At 38.1% G+C, this 20,625-nt stretch overlaps 1 protein-coding gene across 3 annotated transcripts in view; it reads left to right on the forward strand.

Moving 5' to 3' along the window:
- TSPAN12 (tetraspanin 12) overlaps positions 1-20,625 on the forward strand; it is a 48,380-nt gene extending 27,755 nt beyond the window's left edge. Inside the window, exons 4-7 of one of the 3 annotated variants that reach the window (XM_040550042.1) lie at positions 4,272-4,346; positions 8,690-8,797; positions 12,045-12,188; positions 19,000-20,625. In XM_040550042.1, the coding sequence (XP_040405976.1) occupies positions 4,272-4,346; positions 8,690-8,797; positions 12,045-12,188; positions 19,000-19,305 (633 nt within the window). In that variant the 3' untranslated portion in view covers positions 19,306-20,625. The remainder of the gene's footprint in view (positions 1-4,271; positions 4,347-8,689; positions 8,798-12,044; positions 12,189-18,999) is intronic. The other 2 variants (XM_040550048.1, XM_040550058.1) reach the window with 2 other exon arrangements.

Below are 20,625 nucleotides of genomic sequence, written 5' to 3' on the forward strand. Positions count from 1 at the left end.
ATTGTTATCATGCTGTGTCTTTATATTATATGTGAATTTGCTGTAGCAGTGGATTTACGGCTGTCCAATTCTTTAACAAGAAGGGGTGTTATAACTTGTAGTAGCTGAGCGTGATCTTGCATTGTCTTTGCACTTACTGTGAGTGTTCACTGTGATAGGTTTCCGTGCTATTGATGTGTGTTTTCTGCATCAGCGGATTCAGGGCAGGATGAGCATGTAAACTGTGGTCACTTTTACACCTATCACATGAAGAGTATTCCAGCAGAACAATATCTTGTCACAATTTAGGGAATATGCTTAATGTCTTTCCAGGCCCTTCATCCCCCTGTCATTTCCCCATCTCTTTGAAGGTAGTTTTTCACAGTAATGACTTTGTTTTTATTCCCACTTACTTTCTGTTTACTGTTTGTGCTGGAAAAGTACAGTTGTTCAAACCTCCACAGGCCATTAACGCCTCAGCTCTCTATTCTGGGGACAGAGCTGCATACACATACCCATCTGTTGCTAGAGGATTCCAGGTGCTTGTGCAAGGCTCTGGGTATTAGGAGAGATGCCTCTGCTGGAAAACTACTGCTTTACCGAGCTGTTTCATTCCTTCCTTCCTTCCCTGGGCCAGTGTCAGTGAGCAAGTTAAATGAGGGAGTTACAGGGGAACCAGCTCCTGCTAATTGACTACATCCATTTGACACTGTAGGGATACTGAAGTTTAGGATCTTGGCCACATGCGTGTCCCTGGCTTAGAGAGAAGCAGTGTCTCTGGTATTTTTTATTTCTTTTTTAAATTGGCAAATATTTTTACTTTGATTCATTACTCTCAAGGGTGTTTTTTACTGGCATTTCAGTCATCTATCTTTTCTCAAAGCAACAAAATTTTAGCCTTTTCCACAGCCTTGCTCGTGGGAGACCTTCAGTGAAACCAATTCAGCCAGATTTGTAACAGGATGAAGGAGCCACCTCAATTTTTTGATGATGTTGCGTAGTCTTAATAGGGCAAGAATTATAGTCGTTACCAACTGCCTGCGAAAGAGAAGTGTTAAGTCTGTAGAAATTGCCATGCAAGAGGTCTAATTCTTGGAGTGATCATGGCTTTGCATTATTGCTTGTAGATTTTTTCATGGTGACTTGTAAATACCTTTAAAAAAGCTGCTCAATCCTTTCTGTGCCATGCTGTCTCCTGCCATGTCCTGGAAGAGGGGGAAAAAAACAAGGGTAGAAGGTACCGTGGCAATGACACCAAGAGTGGTTTGTTATGAGGGAGGTGGGCTGTTGAAGGTATTATCAGTGACCTGGGGGCATGGGTTTGGGTGTAAAGCATGATGGTGTTCCACAGTGAGTTCGTCTCCTTTACAAAATGTACCACTTAGCCCACAGAAGCAAGGAAGAAATATTAAACCTTGGTTTGAAACCAAATCCTTGTATTTGGCAAAAAGTAGGAGTGTGTAAATGCAGAAAGATGCATTTAACATTGAGACTCCCTTGGAAATTCAACTGGGGACAAGGAATAAGCATTTAAGCGAATAACTCCTGTATTTGGAAGATGGAAGTTAGGGGTAATAAATTTATATAATGGCTCCAGAGGCTTTTTTCCCCCACACAAATTCTGTAAGAATTACTTGTTCTTCAAACCATTAAATGTAGAGTTACAATGTTCCCCTTCAACAGCACAGTGAAACTGAAGCTCGTGTATGAGAGTTTAGTCTGCCTGCAGTTGCTCAATTCCTAGCATATACCTTCATATCTGTAAATTCTTTGTCATTTGTTGTCTTTTCCCTTATGGACAGAAGATGGGCTTTCTCAAGACAGAAGGCTTGGCTCTGCAGTGCTGTGATGTGTCCAGATGTAGCTAGAGTAGGAGGAACTCAGTTCCTAGCAGACCCAGAAATGGTTTGAGTAAATCTGGATAAATAGTGTCCTATCCCAGGCTGTATTCAATAACTGGAGAAAATAGTGTGTTTTGGTTCTTCTGTCTCCAACTGCTACCAGAAACTGTTTTAACGATATGCTGACAAAAATGGGGAAATATCAAATGTTAAGGTTTGTGAATGAATGAAATGTTACAAGGAGCTGTAAATTAAGCATTTTCCAGAGTATGCCACATATACACACACAGATGTATCACTTTCACTATGGTCAGTGAGTTTTATATAACATTTGGGGATAGCAGGCAGTCCCAGACACGTTATTCAGTCACAGTTTAAAACCACTGAAATTTTCTTTGACAAATGAGAACTCAAATTCACTTTTCACCTAAACATTCAGTTGTTCTCCGTCTCAAAAATGTCAGCGTTACCCGTAATGTCCTTAAGCCCTTTTCCAAATGAAGTAAGAGTTAAAGCAGGTGGCATTCTTTCCTCCTTTCAAAGAGAATACTTTGCAAAATAGATTTCCGTTTAAAAAAAAAAAAAGGAAAGAAAAAACACCTTTGCTTAAATTACAGACAGTACAGTTACAGTGGATAGATTGCCTAGAAGCTTATGAATTTATTTTTTTACAGAAAGCATCATCGTTCTTATGAAGTACAACTCATTTTTTCTTCTTTTGGACCTTTGCAGGATGAACATACTGGTTGTTGAAGGCTTATACTGGAGCTCTGTGTGCTTAGTGTTGATTTGTAAAGACATGCAATGTGTTATTCAGTTACAGTGACTATGAAAATGCAATGTTCCATGGCAGAGACTGCTAAAACAGGATCTCTGCTTTCAACACCATCTTTGTAGTGCACGCCTTTATAGGATGAGGATGTGAATACAAGATTCTCTTGGAAATTCACATGGATTATTTTTGCATGCATGCTTTTAATTTGACTGTTGTGACTACCAAGATGATTCAGGGAGTTAGGTTTGATCAGCAAGTAGAAGTAAAGGCAAGACACTGTTCATTAGCTGCCAAGGTGAATTATACAGTTCCAGACTGGGTGTATGAAAATGATCTTATACAGAGGTGTATTAAATCCTAACACTTGTGGATTTATATTCTCTATTTTGAATAAAACAGTTTATTGACCTTTTAATAGGAAAAAAAAAATCGCCCTCAGTACGTATTTGTGTGTTTTTATACCTTCCTAAATACATTCCAGAATGAAATGACTAACTTAGAAGCATTTTGGCATTTATCCTCCTAAAGAAATCGTATATTTGTTCTGTTTTATATTTTGATTTTGGTGTTTCTTTGTGCACATGTACTAATTCAGTTCCTCTTTAAAAAAAAAAAAAGGTAGATGGGGAAGCTAACGTGGGGCACAGGAACTTCTAGAGCACTCTGTCAAAAGTCTCTGCACCTCTGTCTCTGCTTTTGGCACAAGAATAGGGGAGAGGAAGGGAGCTAGTAAAACAGTAAATCAGGAACAATAGAAACAGTCAGTCTCATGGGAGAAATTTAAAATCATAGCTTCATTGTTTTTGAATTCCGAATAAAATTAAAATCCATTAAGACTAACTTTAAGACAGAACAAGGTGAAGGTCAGTCCAGTGACGTGGAAGAATGTTTGGAGTTGAGAGTGAATGGAACTTTTATTTAAATAAACGGTACATGAGTTACTCTTAATAGAGGATAATAGTTAAAGCAGTCCCTATTTCCATGCTGCTTCAGTTCAGAAGGGCTTTGTTGATGTTATATAGAAGTTTGCTGTGATTAGGAAGAGTAAAAACGTCAGCTTTTCTTAACAGTCTTTGCCAAGTCCTGTACCGCTTCTTCATTTGTACATTTTTTTTCTATTTTTAAATAATATTTTTAATATTTTTAAATAATTCAAAGGTGAGATAAAGAATTTCTATCCATATTAATAACTATTTGTGTGTTTATGCCTGATCCCTGATCTCAAATACTTAAAATAATTTTAAGAGCATAGCTTTCAACAACCCTTATTTGTGTTACATCTTGACAATCCTTTTAATCTTGACAATCCTTTTAATTATTTTTCCCCTACTTCTGGCTATTAACCAAGGAACGTTGCTTAAGTGAGTAGAAGTGAAAAAAGTGAGGGGCTTTTTACATATACGAAGTGAAATAAGATTGTTTTCCCCACGGTAATGTTTCATATGCTTCATGTTAAGTCAGTAAGAAAAGTTACATGACTTAAATCTTCAGAAAGTTTGCTTCATGAATCTTTAATATTTTGTTAATAAAAAATGTATTTCAGATTCCATGTCCTCAGTCACGTGAAATATTAGTGATGTTTTGAGATGTCCTTTAATATTTTAAGTCTTTTTTTTTTTTTTTTTTAAAGTTAACATGAATTTCAAAAGTAACTAAGGCCATTCTGTTTTCTGCAGTACTTTGGAAGCTTGCTTGTAATATTCTGTGTTGAACTGGCCTGTGGTGTTTGGACCTATGAGCAGGAAATAACGGTGAGTCAGCAAAGGAGGCTGCATTTTTTCAACAGAAGAAAACAAAGATTTCCATTAGCTAGCTGTTTTCTAATTGCTGTAGTGTTTATCTTTGTTCATTATTCTGACAGTCTAATTTCATGTGACTGTCTTTTTTTTTTTAAACAGAATTCTTCTGGAAAGTCGCGTCTGTCTGGAAGGTCCCGTCTGGGTTTCTCCCCACCCACTCTGTATTTGAGAGACAAATCTGCAGCCCCTGATTTATTTAAGGACTTTATTTTTAGTTAATTCTTGCTTAGGCAGATTCTCATTGAAGCCAGTGGAAATTTTAAGGATTAAATATGATCTTCAGTTTTTAAGATAAGTATTTTGAGGGAGGAGATGTGAGAATTTGTAGGGATTTTGCTCTAAAAGTTCTTAATGTTTTAAAGAAAAGCTCAAGCTCAGTGTACTATATGGTAAACAGTGTGTTCTTTCAATAAAGAACTTGCTGCCTTCTGAAATCGCACTGCCTCCACAAGCTATAAATGCCAGTTTTAAGCAAAGCATGTCTGAGCTATAAAACACTCTTCTGTAAACTTGTGAAGAGGTTTTATCTCAGTCTAGTTTGTGTAGCTGTATCATCATGCAGGAAAATGGGTAGGTGTTGAGCAAAAACATAGAATGAAATGTTATTCTGCTGGCTGCTACATCCTTTTGTCTTGCGTTCAGTCTGGTACATTTGTATCAATAGTGGGACAAACATTTTTCTCTGAGCTGCCAAAATATGCCCAACATATTGGTCTTTTCAGCAGTGTGTAGCATTACATTGCTGCAGTAAGATGGGAGGGAGCTTTCCTGGTGTTTACACAGTACTGGGATTAGAGAAATTTCTGGCAGATTTGAAGTCTGAAGTTACGTGGCAGCATTTTGCATCAGAATTCATTCCCTTGCTATACAGATTCCAACAGGGTGTTCTAATATAACAATGATTAAAGCTATCCCTTTACTTTAAATGTCAACTCACATTGATGCGTTTTAAAACTGGGAATGCAGGTGAGAGGCGTGCATCATCCTATTGGCACAGCTGCCCTCTCCAGGGTTTTGCCGAGGATGACAATTGTAACTAACATCTTTCCACATAAATCTTGTCAGTGGTGGCTGCCTGAAATGACATAACCTTCAGTGCACCAGTATATGCCTTCTCCAGCCTTTTCTATTCAGATAGAAAACCTGAAGCAATGGGTGTGTTTTGGGGCAACCCCCAAGCTATGGGGGTGACTGTTCAGTTACCTGCTATGCTACTGAAACTCTAACCTGGAACATTTTGATAAAAGCCCAGATGCCCAACCATATGTTAAGGCACTGGTGACACTTCTTCCCCTCAGAAAAACCCATGGCTTTCCCCGGGCCCCTCTCCCCTTTTGAGAGCAGCACTGAGCTCCATGTCTGTGTCTTTGGCAGTGGGTCACAGGGAAGCCAGTAATCCATGCTCCTCCAGGTTTTCCTTCTCTTCCAGGAATTCAAGAATATGAACGTGAACTCTGAACATACAAAGAGAACAGAAAAAGATCTCTTCAGAAATTGCTTTCTTTTTGTCTTTTCTTCCCATCTTTTACACCTTTTTCCATATCCTCTGAAATACTGTGCCTTTATTTTCTCTTTCCATCTGATTACCTTTCCTTCTCCTTCTTTGTCATAACACCAGCGCTCCTTGTGTAATGAGATCGACCAGACTTGGGTTACCTGCTGCTGACACCCGTAGGAAATGTGGTTTGGAAAAGCACAGCTGTTTCTCAGTGATTCTTCCATACCTGTGCAGGTCACTTCCCTGCAGCGTGCTTTCTCCTACTCTGCTGCATGGAGATGAGACAACAGCCTTGTATCCCTGGGGAATGACTCGCTGTCATGTTGGTTTCAGTGTAGCATGAAATCACAAGAACCCCTTGTGGGTCTCAGAGAATCAGTTAGCATTAGTGTAGGTGGGTGTGTGATGTTGTCAAAAACGTCACTGAGGCATAGCCACCTCTGCTAATCCAAAATGGTCTTTCTTTGGCATATGGTCAAATCTGCTGTAAGAGCCCTTGTATAAACAATTTTCCTGCTAGCTCATGATAGCTCTCAGCATGAAGTGTGCCTCGTGACTAATTTTTCCACCCACAAGAATGAACAGCCAGTGTTGGTTCTCAGCTTACTTGGGCATTGGTCAGGCCTTGGTACATATTAGAAAAATAATCATAATGAGCGGATCTGAACAGCAAACTGAGCTTTGTATGCTAAATTCAAACCAATATTTCTAAATTTTTGTTCATTTACACACTGCATGAAGGCAGTGTTATACAAATTAAACATATGGTGCACGGTCAAATGAATGCATCTCACGGTTCTGTGTTATTGTGCAGTACTATGCATACAAGCTGACAGGAAGCTACTTAGCAGATACATTGATGTCCTTAGTTTGACATCTAGATATTCTGGTAGTAGTCAAACATATAGATTCCAGACAGTGTCCCTCCTTAGCTCCAGAATTCAAATTGCCTACCTACAGTGGGCTTTAGTTTGATTTGATTTGTTTTTAACTTTCATCTCTCACTCTGTTTTTTTCCCTCCTTCTCATTGTTTTCATAAAGAAGATGGACACCTTTTGTTGTGTGTGTAAACTAGGACTGTATTCAACTCAAGATAATAAAATAGTCTAGCAAATAAAATCTTAATTGCAGTGATATCAAGTATTATCCAAAGAAAGCAGAGTACATTTCTCTTTACACAGCACTGGAAGTCAGCATTGAGTACAAAAACAAATTATTTTATTATAGTGACTAGTGTAATGTTTGCAATAGAAGTATTCTGTGATACCGTTTTCATAAATATTCTTAGTGCTGTACTACTAATGTATATTTTTCATGTGGACAATGGTGAATTCAAAGCTTTATAGCATAAGGAATAAAAATACTGCAAAGTGAAAGGTGTGTTAAATTTCTGGGTTACTATTATTAATATATTCATGATATACAAAGCTTTACCGGGAGTCAAAATTGTCGCATAATGTAACAGTTATCAAATGCTCTTATTTGGATTACAGAGTCAGTCAGGCATCGACTGTCCCTGTATTCTTGTAGAGCACCTGGCATGACAAGGACCAGGCTTCTTGGAAAGCATTGTGATTTTTTTTTTTTCTCCTTAAGTTACATTTATTTCTATTCACGCAGTGCTGTTACTATTTGCTCCAAATTGAACTGGAGAGCTCAGTCATAGCCACTAGAGTAGCTTGGCTCCCCAGCCCTCCAAATGAAAGCCTATATTGCAATTGTGATTGCTTTCACTGCGACTATTAAGGCTAGTGGGAACAAGGCAAAACTCAGCACGAATGGTATGTGTGCCTAGAAGGGCAACTGTGAAGTCTTCGGCTCCTTGTTTTAGTTTGACACACTGAAATTTGTGCTGCTAAACAGGAAGTCAGTTTCTTTCCTCGCTTCTTAACTGCACTGTATGCCCAACGCTATAGCATTTGCTTACTTTATTTTAACAAATTACTAGTTAGGGGTCATCATCTGATGAGAACACCAGCTCCTCACTTCTGAGTAGTCAGGTTTTAAAAAAATACTTTAACAATTATTCTTTCAGAGGAGAAGATTTACAAGGCAATGAGTGTGTGTGAAGAAAAATTTCACAGGTCCTCACTGTCTAAACTTGTTACTGTTCTTAAGTGAGATACTGAAATCGAGCACATTCAGGATACGTGTGTGCTCAACTTCAGTCAAAGCCAGAAAGCTACTGGAAAGATGATCAGGGAAGAATTAATCTCAATTTTATAAATTTAAAAGATAGATATTTAAATCTGTGTTTGTCACCTTAGACGTTGAAGAAAGTGGATTTGGGACTTCAAGGGAATGATTCATTTGCCTTGTGTAAAATGTTTCTTGTGATGAGATGAATTGCCCTGGACAGCTGCCTGTTTCTTTGTATTGACTAAGAAGGCAACAAGGAGATAACTAAATTGGAGCAGACAAATTCCATCCCTGATGACTGGGATGGGGCTTGGTTCAAGTTTTATGCCAGATAAAATCTGGTAATAATATAATCAAATTGTACACAACAATCTTTGAATCTCTCCAAAATGCAGTAGCTCCTTTTCAGTATACACTACATTACTAGCAAAAGATCCAAATAACTTTTTCCTGCTATTGTAATAAAGGTTTATAAAGATTTGGTGTCGCAAAAATTGAAACATTTATTTTTCCTGTTTTATTTGAATGCGGAGTTATTTTGGTTATTGCACTTAAAAGATCTCAGGGTAGATGAAGGTTCTGGGTTTGGAGCCATAAGCTAACTGGCCTATTCATCAGCTTTCTGTTGTGTCAATCACTTTTCTTTCCTTGTTCTAGGTTCCAGTACAGTGGGCTGATATGATCACTCTGAAAGCCAGGATGACCAATTATGGCCTACCTAGATACCAGTGGCTGACCCATGCCTGGAATTTCTTTCAGAGGGAGGTAAGAAGATGGTTAATTCATTAACTGAAATAAAACATGCTTAGTATTATTTATCTGCTAAAGGAAAAGCTTTATTTTTAAATGAATAGATGAATGTAAGTTAAATGAAGCCCTGTGTAGTGATGATGTCTTTTACATCACTTGATATCCAGCTTTTGAGCTTCTGTAGGTCCTAAAGGCACTATTCTGTATATTTTACAACTTGATCTCCCATTTTCTTAGAAATAATATTATTCACATGACATGCTGTAGCTTTGCCTAATGCAGGTAAGTTCATGTGTATTCCTATTATATATATTTTAATATCAGTATGTTGTAGAGACCTGCACCTCAAAAAGTAAATTAAAATAAATGCCCAGCATTTGGTAGTTTACGCTACTGAACTACTACTACTACAAATGCTACCAATACTAGTAGTGGACAAACATGACAACCTCAATAGCTTATTTCTGTTCAGTCACATAAGTAATTCTTAATATCATCAAAGTATCTAGCAGTTTAGGAGTCGGAAGGTCTATATCTACTTAATGTGTGTAATCATGGTGTTACATGAAGCCTAATTAAAAATAACACTCAGAACATATTAAAACTCTCTTTGTATATGTCAAAAGTAAGAGTGTTACTAAATTCAGTTAAAGTGCTAGCACTATCTTTTTTTCTGCCAGTAATGTTAGGACACCAACACCTTTTAGGATTATTATGAAAATTAAGAATATGGCTTATGTAGAATTGAAATTCTTCAAGTAAAATAAAACGAACACTTCTATATTCTAGTTTAATATTAAGCTGTGCTCCCCTTCCTGTATGCTCTGTTAGTTTCCTTTCATGGAACTGTCATGTATAAGATCTGTGGTTACCTGGAATTGGGTGGGACAGGAAACTTCCAAAAGGATGCCAATCCTGTCTCTTTTGCTGAGGTTAGCGAAAACTGATCAGGGTTTTTATTTCCTTTGACCAGGGGTGAAAAAAACAAAGCAAAAAACTGCCTCGTATTCACAGCTTTGCCCTGTAGCCTACTAAAATTCAGAACTATTTTTAAAGAATGAAATATTATGTTACAAAAATGAAATTGCCCAAGGTAAAACCCATTAACTACAAATGTAACTCATGTGCAGGAAGAGAACTCTTTAAATGCCTGTCATTGTGCTGCCCTTGTTGAAATGTTTAAGTCTATCGGTGTTGCATAGATTTCCTGTTTATTTAAACATTTCCTAGCTGCGCTTGGTTAGTCTGTATTTATACTAAAACCTAAAAGAGAGAGCGAGGACTTCATGCATTTAAGCCCCTCACCCCTGCTCTGGCTATTCAAGTGCTACGTTAAACAGAAATCCTTCATATGCAGGTAGAGTGTGTGTCTGTTCTGTAGCCTGAGATAACATAATCATATGGTCTTGAATTCCTTGAATAGAGCTGATATTGTATCTTGATTTAAATGTATAGGATGATTAAATAAAAAGCTGCCTTTTATGCTCCTGGTTATAGTAATGTCATAATAATGGTTTTAAGGTGAATACTAGCAATAAAATACCAGCTTCTTTGCCAAAGAAGCCATGCCTTAACTCTTCTAGGGGAGAAGAATTTCTTTTATAAGTTAAATTTCTTATGTTCTATCTGTGACCAAAGGAATTTTGAGAAAGTTTGAAGTGAATTTAAGAAGGCTCTTCTACTGCTTATACTAAACTGATGGAGTCTCATTTTTGTTCTGCCTACTCATAACTTAGATGGTGAATGGGTGAGCATGGTATGTATTTTATGCCTGAATGAGCACTCTGCATGAGGCCCTTCTTTAGTCAGCATTACGATTTTTTCCAGTTCCTAAAAAGTCAGCTCTGATCAGCTGTGTGCTCTTTCTTCTGTATTATTTAACATCTGAGAGAGACGGGAAATGTATTTCCCACCACCGCTACCACCTCCCTTGCTGGTCTAACGCCAGAGTTGTGACTATGCTAAGGAAGGCAGGAAGGGTTGTTTCAAGTCAGGAAGGAAGCACTGGGGTTGGGGAAAAAAGACTCGATAATAAGGAGAGACTGTTTAGTGAGGTTGACTTTATAGTTGCAATGGGGAGCCAAAGCTTGAGCTTTCTTTAGAAAGTCCTGTACTGGAAGTCAGGGAGGATTTTGACTGACTAAAGAATTGATAAAAATAGGGGCGCTAAAGCTGTGCTGAAAATCAGAAATGGAAGAAGTGGGATTTGTAAGAGGACTGGAGTACAAGCATTCTACCTGGGCACTGATCTGTTTGAATATGACTGAGAACTGGATTAATCATATACAGAAGTCTGGCTGTGAGGTGGGTAAATGTTCTTAAGTCCGTGGGTCTTTGCCAGATGATGAATTGTAAACACTGAGATTGGTACTGGAGGACATTCAGACGGATGGCACCATTTTGTTCCTCCAACAAGGCCTTTTCTCAGTCATATCAACTCCCCATCCAATGTTGAAAAAAAATCTGACATAGCTGCTTCAGCTGTTTTTTATGTGAATGCAGTTAGGAATGTGGTAGGCTAGTCATATGTCTTTAGATCTCCTGGTGTGCTCTTCAGAGAAGACAGATTGTTAGCCCTGGTGGTTTTTATAGCCAATTATGGCTCATCTACTTTGCAGCCAGAGTTTCCACTTTTATGATTGATTCTGTTGCTGTGTTTTATTATTTTATTTTAGTGTGATGCCCTATTCTTCCATTTACATTTTGTCTTTCAGTATTTCTAATTTCTCTACCTTTTCTCACTCTTTTAACTTTTTATTTTTTTACTGTTTTCAGATAAATCTCTGCTGTATGCTTTTTCTGATCTATTTTTCAACAGATATGTCCATAGCTGTAGCCTTGCAGGAATAGTCCTTACTAGTAAGACCGTAATACAATTTTTTTAAAATTTACTTTAGCTACAGATGTCGTTGTTCACTCTTTTGCCATGAGATTATCACGCGTTAGTCTACAGTAATATGGATAGAAAAACTAAAGGGTACAATAATTTCTGCAAAGCCTCCTTTGAAGGAACAGTAGGGTTTTAAAGGACAGAGCAGTATCATTGGTTCTTTCTGAGGTGTTCATTGGTCACTGCATTACTTCTTTCACATTGCTTTTCTGTCAAAGCAGAGGAATATACATGAAAGCTCTTGTGTGTGTTTTGGTCCTACTTAAATACTGCAAAAGGTTTTAATAGGAATTTATTTAATTTGTTTGATGACCTACTATTAGGAAGAAGTAGCATCATTATTGCTGATCTTGGCTAATCCTTCCTTTGCAGTTTAAATGTTGTGGGGTGGTGTACTTCACAGACTGGCTGGAAATGACAGAGATGGACTGGCCACCTGACTCCTGTTGTGTCAGAGAGTTCCCAGGTTGCTCTAAGCAGGCACATCATGAGGATCTCAGTGACCTTTATCAGGAGGTAAGAATTAAAATATGGGTATTTCAGATGGCGTTGTGCAGTCTTCATGATCCAGTTTCTTTTTCCAAACTTTTTTTTTTCACTTGCAGTGCAGCAGAAAGGTTTGCAGAGCAATTCTTTTTTTTTTTTTGAAAGAAGTTAATGTTGTTAATGCTGAGGTTTTGAGCATCTGCTGTCTTTTTTAATGAAGCCCTCCAGAGGCAGCACTCTTGAAGCACTACCTTCCTACCTGCACACCTTGTTCTCTTATAGATGTCAGAAGGTCCTTTAACTGTGGAGGTAGACACTGAAAATCAGGAGCACGTTTTGACAAAGATACTGAGATTCTTAGATCTTTTTTCACAGTGTTTTTCTGAAGAGATGAAGTAAATTAGGCGTGAGGGAGGATATGTTGTTTTCGGTATGGTTTTTAGTTCTGGTGTTTTTTATAGCCAATTGTGGCTCATCTACTTTGCAGCCAGAGTTCTCACTTCTATTTGATTCTGGGTAGTGAGAGGAGAAGAGTTAAGCAAAGGTGTTCAAATTGACCCAAGCAACTCAACAGGCAGTCTGGTAGTAGTCCAACACTTACTCCTTGGGTGCCACCAATATAGCTTAGGTAATTCCTGAGCCAAAGTTATTGTGAGATCTTTTTCTTTCTTTACCTTGAATATTACTTTTAGAGGAAGGAAGATGAATGGCAATACTTAAGTGAGCTCTTCTGGGTGTGAAATTGGGAATGAGTCCATGAGGAACCAGGCCTGGAACATCATGCTGGTTCTTTGCTGTGACATCCATATCGAGATCAATACTATGACAAGCCCAATCCTTGAAGGTGGGCTTCCATGATGTTGACAAAGTTCCCATTCATGATTTTTCCCCAAAAGTAATTGACCATATAGTTTGACATTTGGATATATAATGTAACAATTTCTTCAGTTACTTTTGGAGAATAAAAATAACAGCTGTTAGGAAGGAGAAGATTTTTCAACTCCTGAAACCATCCATTGTGTTCCAAACTGCGTTAAATGTCAAAACTGCTAGATTCAATTTGAAGTCTCTCAATAAAAGTAGGCACATGGAGAAAGAGAATCAGAGACACAATAGAACTAACATGACAAGAAGTAAGTCTCAGTCAAGTAGCTACCAGGACGTGTGAAAAAAGTGTGTGAGAAGTAATAGTGAAAGACAATGATGTTGTGGAGCACAAAGACTACATTAATACCCACTTGATTTATAGAGAGACTGCCTGGCTTTTTTCTAAAAGAAACCAGAAGGGCACATTTGTAGTTCTTCCTCTATTGTACCGCAGATATCCCAGAGACGTTTTGATTGGATTAATCTCTTATTAAAAAAAAAAATAAACACACACACACACATATATTTGGCTCTCTACTGCAGCATCTTTTCCAAAAAGGGACAGCCTTTACTTTGTTTCACTAGCCGCAAAAAATAATGTTTTGCTTTCTGAGTTATGTACAGTGTTTGGTTGGCAAAACTGTTTTTTTTCCATGATGCTTGTTTGTGGGTTTTCTTACAGGCTTGTACTATATACTTGTTCTTATATTTATCACTGTCATGCAAAACCAACTTTAACTGCAAGGCTAATCTGTCTGACTTCTGCTTTGGAGAACGGAAGGAGAAAAGCTTCTTTAGAAAGAGATTTAAAACAAATTTATGTAGTCTGCTGATTCTAGAGGGAACCTGATGAGATTAGCCTCGCTAGGCTAAAATTGGCTTATGTAAATATCCATTCTGGTACTTCAGAAAAGTCCTTTGGAGTATTTCAGAAAACTGAAGTTTAGTTTGTTGGCTGGGATGGATAAAAGTTTGTTGTAGCTGTGCTGTAATTTTCTGCTGGGATCTCTGAGCTCTCTGTGGTCTCATTTGGAGTCCTTTGCAATAACAATTTTTGTTGAAAGGATGGTGGCTTACTTGAAGACTTGCCTGGGAGTATTTTTGACAGGAATTGTGCTTCTGCTGCTAGATTTTGAAAGCCTTTTTTTTTTTTTTTTTTAATGTTGGTCTTCTTGAACTGCATTTATTCTGACAAACCTCACCTTTGTGCAATTCATAGAATAAGGAAGTCTTAGATTGTAGTTGCAATGGAAGTGCATGAGATGACTGCAGCTTAGGAGGTTTATTTTGTTTCAATTTGGTCTGAGAACAAGGGGAGGTCTGCCAGTCTTGTAAAATACCAATAAAATAATTGGTAGGATTTGATAGTTTCAGAAAAATCAAAATTGCATGTTAATTTTTACTTCTTTTTTTTTTTTTCTAGCATAATTTTGACAATCCTCAGAACTTTGTTATATATAACAGATCTGTTAAATGTGCTGGTGGTTTATCAGTTCTCTGCTGCTCTGAGAAGTGGCTTATTTAAGATCTGATTATTATTCTGTTGGTACTGTGGTGTTGCAGTAAATCAGAAAAACATGCTTTGTTTCCATTTTAATACTGAAAATTTCAAATGGCTCTTAGAATAAATTTGAACCAGGTCCTTAATACTGGTTTAAAGCTTAATACCTTAATAGCTTAGTAGGAGTTCGAAGCTAATACTCTGAATGATCACTACAAAGTTTTATAGTATTTGTGATTTGTCAATAAGAACTTTCAGTTTAGTGATAAAGTACTACTTTTGCCTAGGAAAGTATATTTGTGTACTCTTTAATTGCAGGCTACCAACTATGAATATGTTGCATAAGCAGAAATAAAATGAATTTGAGGATAACCGGAGTAGCTGGATATTTCTCAGTTTTGAGGCTGATTATGAACGTGTATTAGAGCAGAACTGTAAGAACATCATTAAATGGAGGAAGGCAGTCTATCTAGATTGGGCATAATTTGTGTCAGTTATGTGTGTTTTCTGCAGGAGATGCAGGCATTAATGTTATTGCTGTTTGTTAATGGATGTTTCCTCCAGGCAAAAAATGAACTGAATTTGAATACTGCTGTGGTTGAGCATTTTTAAAGTGTGACCAGCTTGTACCTTAATCCCTTAAAGTTATCTAAGTATTAACATGAAGACAGTTTCTCTGTAATCAAAAACAAAATTGGAAAGTAACATAATTACACCAATATCTTTTAGTTGAAGGAAAAAAAGACACTAACTTGGTCATTTTTGTTCATTAAGTTCAATTACATAGCTTTTGCTATATTTTTTTTTCTTTTCAGATTTCAAAGAATCCAAATTTTCTCCTTGTTCTGTGTCTAAACTGTGTTAATTTATAAAAACACAAAAACACAGTGGCATCATGAAGAGTGTAAAGACATTGAGATCCTTTAACTTACAATTATTATAGAGTACGTTGATTTTATTTAGATCCTAAATGAGAATCTGTTGACTGTGGTGTGAATTTTGTGTGTTAGGCAAGAATCAGGCCTTTCATCACGTAACTTCATGACTGCAATATTTGAAACAATGTTGGCTTTTGGGAATTTCACTGCGATTGAAAAGTGTTGTTTATCATAGCCTGTCTCCAGATTCTATCACTTTGATCAATTGCTTTCTTTTCATAGAGAATTTACAAGATTTGTAGGAAGGATATAACCACAAAAATGGTATTTTGAAGGTAATGCCCCTTCTGATGGGTTCCATGAGGCCTTTTGCTGGGACCAATGCCTGCTGGTACTCCATAGTGTTATCCTATCATGATTACTACTCTGAATTGTCCCTTGCTGGTGCTGTTCCTTTGATTTCTCTACTGTGAAGTCCTGTAAAACTTAGCATGTGTCAAAGTAGCTAAGGACCCACTCTTCAGAGTTTTATCTGTTCTAAGATGACAACTTTTCTGATCAGCAAGTAGTGTAGCTTATGTTTGCACTGTTGTCCAGTAGTCCCCAGAGCCAGCATCTCTTTTTGGGTACTTGCTGACCTACAGGGACTTGGGAGCTTTTCAAAAACCTTGTGCAGTAATTACTTGGCCACGTGAGCAAACTGCAACATGTGCTCCACATAAGCGATTATTGTTTCTAAACTTACATTTTTTGGAAACATCAGCTTATGGTATTTTAACATGCTTTTTTTTTTTTTTTACGTCTTTTTTGTGTGTGTGTGTAAATAATTATTTTTCTGTAAATAAGTGCTTTGGATTTGCACCTGTCCAATGGTAGGGAGAAGTGATGGGTATAACCATCTTCCTAATACAGCACATGGGTGGTAAGCTCTTTGGAGAAAGGTCTAGTTTCCTGCCTGGGTTTGTGCAGGGTGGGTAGTTGCAAGCACTCTCACAGTGAGATATGAAACAAAGCACAGCAATAATGCTGTGAGGTGACTTTCAAACTCAAATGTCTGCAGAGTCTCCATGGGAATAGCAGTCTGCAGGATGGGTGTCGGTACTTGTATTGCTTCACAGGTGTAATTAATTTGATTCAGCTTGGGGACCTGCTGTGGCCCGGGGCATTTCCTGGTGCTGCTGCAGCAGCTGGAGATGGTGTATAGGTGGGAAAGAAGCATGGAAACCACTATGCTAAGCCAATTAGCCCCAGGTTGGATGGGGGACCCTGATTGTAGGAAAAATAAAATCCCAGCTAGCTGCAAATTTGTGCAGGATTTGCTGCTCCAGCTGGATGCATGTAAGTGTGGGACCAACGGGATTCACCCCTGGATACTCAAAGAGCTGGCTGATGTTATCATAAGACCTCTCTCAATTATTTGTCCAAAAGTCTTTGGAATCTGAGGAGGTCCCCGTCAACTGGAAACTGCCAAATGTTGTCCCAGTTTTCAAGAAGGGTAAGAAAGAAGACCCAAGTAATTACAGGCCTGTCAGTCTCACTTCAGTTTCTGGTAAAATTATGGAGATTATTCTGGGAATTATTGAAAAACATCTGAAAGACAATATGGGTCAAAGACAATGTGGGTCACAGCCAACATGGGTTCATGAGGGTAAAGTCCTGCTTAACTAACTTAATTTCCTTTTAGGACAATGATACCCATGTAGATGACCAAGGGAAGACAATAGATGTAATCTTTTTGGATTTCAGCAAAACTTTTGATAGTGTTTCTCACAATAGCCTTATGGAACAGATGTCCAGCACACAGGTAGATAATACGATGGGTGAACAATTGGTTGGTGGGTTGGGCTCAAAGGGTTATAGTAAATGGGGTTGCATCAGGCTGGTGGCCAGTCGCTATTGGGGTTCCCCAGGGCTCCATTTTAGGGCTTTACTGTTTCCGTAAATAACTTGGATGTAGGACTCGAAGGTATACTGAGTAAGTTTGCAGATGACACTAAATTGGGAGGAACTGCTGACTCCCTCTAGGGCAGAGAGATTTTGACAAATTAGAGAGCTGGGCAATCACCAGTCATATGAATTTGAACAAGAGCAAGCAGCAGATTCTGCACCTGGGGCAATTATGGTTATATATACAGATGGGGATGAGAGGCTGGAGAGCAGCCCTACTGAAAGGGAACTGGGGTTTTTGTTTGACAGCATGTTGAATGTGAGCCAGCAGTGTGCCCTGGCAGCCAGGAGGGCCAGCTGTATCCTGGGGTGCATCAGGCCCAGCACTGCCAGCCGGGCAAGGGAAGGGATTGTCCTGCTCTGCTCTACGCTGGGCAGCCTCACCTCGAGTACTGTGTGCAGTTCTGGGAGACACAATATAAGAAGAACATAAAACTATTAGAGATTGTCCAGAGGAGGGCTACAAAGATGGTGAAGGGCATAGAGGGCAGGATGTATGAGGAGCAGCTGAGGTCCCTGGGTTTGTTCAGCCCAGAGCAGAGCAGGCTGAGGGGAGGCCTCATGGCGGCCTGCAGCTCCCTCACGAGGGGAGCAGAGGGGCAGGCGCTGAGCTCTGCTCTCTGGGGACAGCGACAGGACCCGAGGGAACGGCATGGAGCTGGGACAGGGGAGGGTCAGGCTGGGTGTTAGGGAAAGGTTCTGCACCCAGAGGGTGGTCGGGCACTGGGACAGGCTTCCCAGGGCAGCGGTCACAGCACCAGCCCTGCTGGAGTTCAAGAGGCACTTGGGCAGTGCTCTCAGACAGACGGTCTGATTTTTGGGTGAGCCTGTGTGGAGCCAGGAGTTGGATTCAGTGATCCTTGGGGGTCCCTTCCAACTTGGGATATTTTGTGATTCTATTTGTTCATTTTTCTAACAGGTGAATTTCTGTGTCATTTTTCACAATATTCATTTTGTCATTTCCTACCAGTCTCAATGACTTGGTGTTAATTTTTTTTTCTCCTCGGAACTACAACCCAACAGACTTTTCAAAGACTTTAGGAAATTACTTTGTAGCAAGAGCTATACCTTGACTGGCCCTGCACAAGACAAGATAAAACTGGTTCTTTGTATAAACTATGCAAAAAAAGGCAGAAGTTTCTACATTCAGATCAGAAATGAAGCCAAGTTAATTTTTAGAGTATAGTCTACAGATATGCGAGGCTGGCAGAGTGTAACTAGCATAAATGAATATGCTTTTTGCAGTGAGGAAATGCTACTATTTCAAGAATGAAACGCAGGAATAATGCTACACGTATATGATACTGTTATTACTCAGTACTAAAGAAAGTCTTGTACTCAATACATTCTCAAAATTTGTCAGAAATCCTCCATTAAGGGGGGGTTTGTTCACTGTTCCTTACTCAATGTCTGGAATGTAATGATTTTTCTACTCCTTAGAGTATTTCTGCTGAACTAAAAAACTGGCATATAATGGATGCAGGTAACACTTAAAAAGAAAAGGTGAGAAGAAACATTGATGAGGTTATGCAAGTCTGTAGATCTTTTGGGGGAGCCAGAAAAGCCAGTACTAAAACTGGCTAAGCCTTGGGAACTGCAAGCCAGATAATATTGACTAACTTTTTTTATATCTATTTTTGTTTCATAGGGATGCGGTAAAAAAATGTACACATTTTTGAGGGGGACGAAGCAATTGCAAGTGCTGAGATTTCTTGGAATCTCTATTGGAGTAACGCAGATTCTGGCTATGATCCTCACTATTACCTTGCTGTGGGCTCTGTACTATGACAGAAGGGATCCTGGGGCGGATCAAATCATGTCCCTGAAGAATGATACCTCACAGCAGCTGTCATGTCATTCTGTGGAGCTACTGAAACCAAGCCTAACAAGAATCTTTGAACATACATCCATGGCAAACAGCTTTAATACACACTTTGAAATGGAAGAATTGTAGGTGATTGAATTAATCTAAGAAGTTACAGGGGCTTTAATCATTTTTTGTTGTTTTTATTCTGTTCCATCAAGTATACCAAATATACCAGTCTTCCTATGCTTCAAAGACCAGCTAATGATTGATAAAGAGGTCTGTGTAGTAAGAAAGATAATGAAATGTCTGTATTTCAGCCTCTTAGAAGAGCCATATAACAGAGTTGTTCTTGTTTTTAAAAGGCATTCATTCTCTGGGCACAGTAATAGTTAACTTACTGTCACAAGATGAGTGATGTGTAAAATACTGATTTGTTCACGTGTAGATAGACAGAACCTCTAAGGGAAGCATCATGGGAAAGGAAGAAAGATAACTTGTCTTCTGAAAAAATGACTGTGCTTTGGACAAACAAAATGTGACTTCAGCTGAAATTCACTTTTACATTTTTAATAAGCCATTTGGAAAATGTCTTAAAATAATCAGGGATCTATGTATATATAATTGTGTGTTTTTGTGTGTGCATGGATAGCAGAACTACAATTCAAGTAAATACTTGGATTTGAAAAATTGCACGAACTGTAAAAAGTGCAAGATTTTCTTTTTTCTAACAAAACCTTTATCTTAGCTATTATTGTTAAAGATGTTCTAAAACTTCTATTTTTATCTAATGTAACTGTTTAATTTTTAAATTTATTAAACGGTTAAATGTATTAAACAGGGATTAAAAACAAAATGATGATTTTGGACAATAGACTTTAATTTTCTGAGTTTTTCTGAATTCTAGAGAATTCTCCTTTGAAACAGTTTGTTCTATGGACTATTTCTTAGTAAAAAGAAAAAAAAAAACTACTAAACATTCTTTCCAAAATGGGGATCAGTATAGGAGTAGCGTATTTTTTATAAATAAATCTTTTCTCCTGTCTGTGATTCCCGTGGAGATGGAAACAAAAGACTAAAAGGAAAATGCTTACAGTTCTGGATGCTATTGCAATAATTGTAAAAGTACATAAGGAGAAATTATACTTTGGCTTGTACTTCATTAAGAGCTCTCTAGTGGCTTAAAATGCCAACTAGAAACAGCGTTAAAATGTATTTATTGACATGGGGAAAGTGCATTTTACTGTATTTTTATGAACAATGTTTATTTCATAGGATTATTTTTACAGTCAGCCACGCTCCTGAAATATATGTTTGTTCCACTGAGTACAGTAGTTTGTGGCAAATGGGGTTTTTACATAATACTACATTTTAAAAATTCTTTCATTTGTTTTGGAATTTGTAAGAGGAAAAAAAAAAAAGTAAGGTGTGATTTGGTAGACAATAAAATCACTACTGTCTTAAATTCCA

The sequence above is a fragment of the Cygnus olor genome, chromosome 1, assembly GCF_009769625.2.
Source record: "Cygnus olor isolate bCygOlo1 chromosome 1, bCygOlo1.pri.v2, whole genome shotgun sequence".
In the NCBI taxonomy this organism is placed as follows: Eukaryota; Metazoa; Chordata; class Aves; order Anseriformes; family Anatidae; genus Cygnus; species Cygnus olor.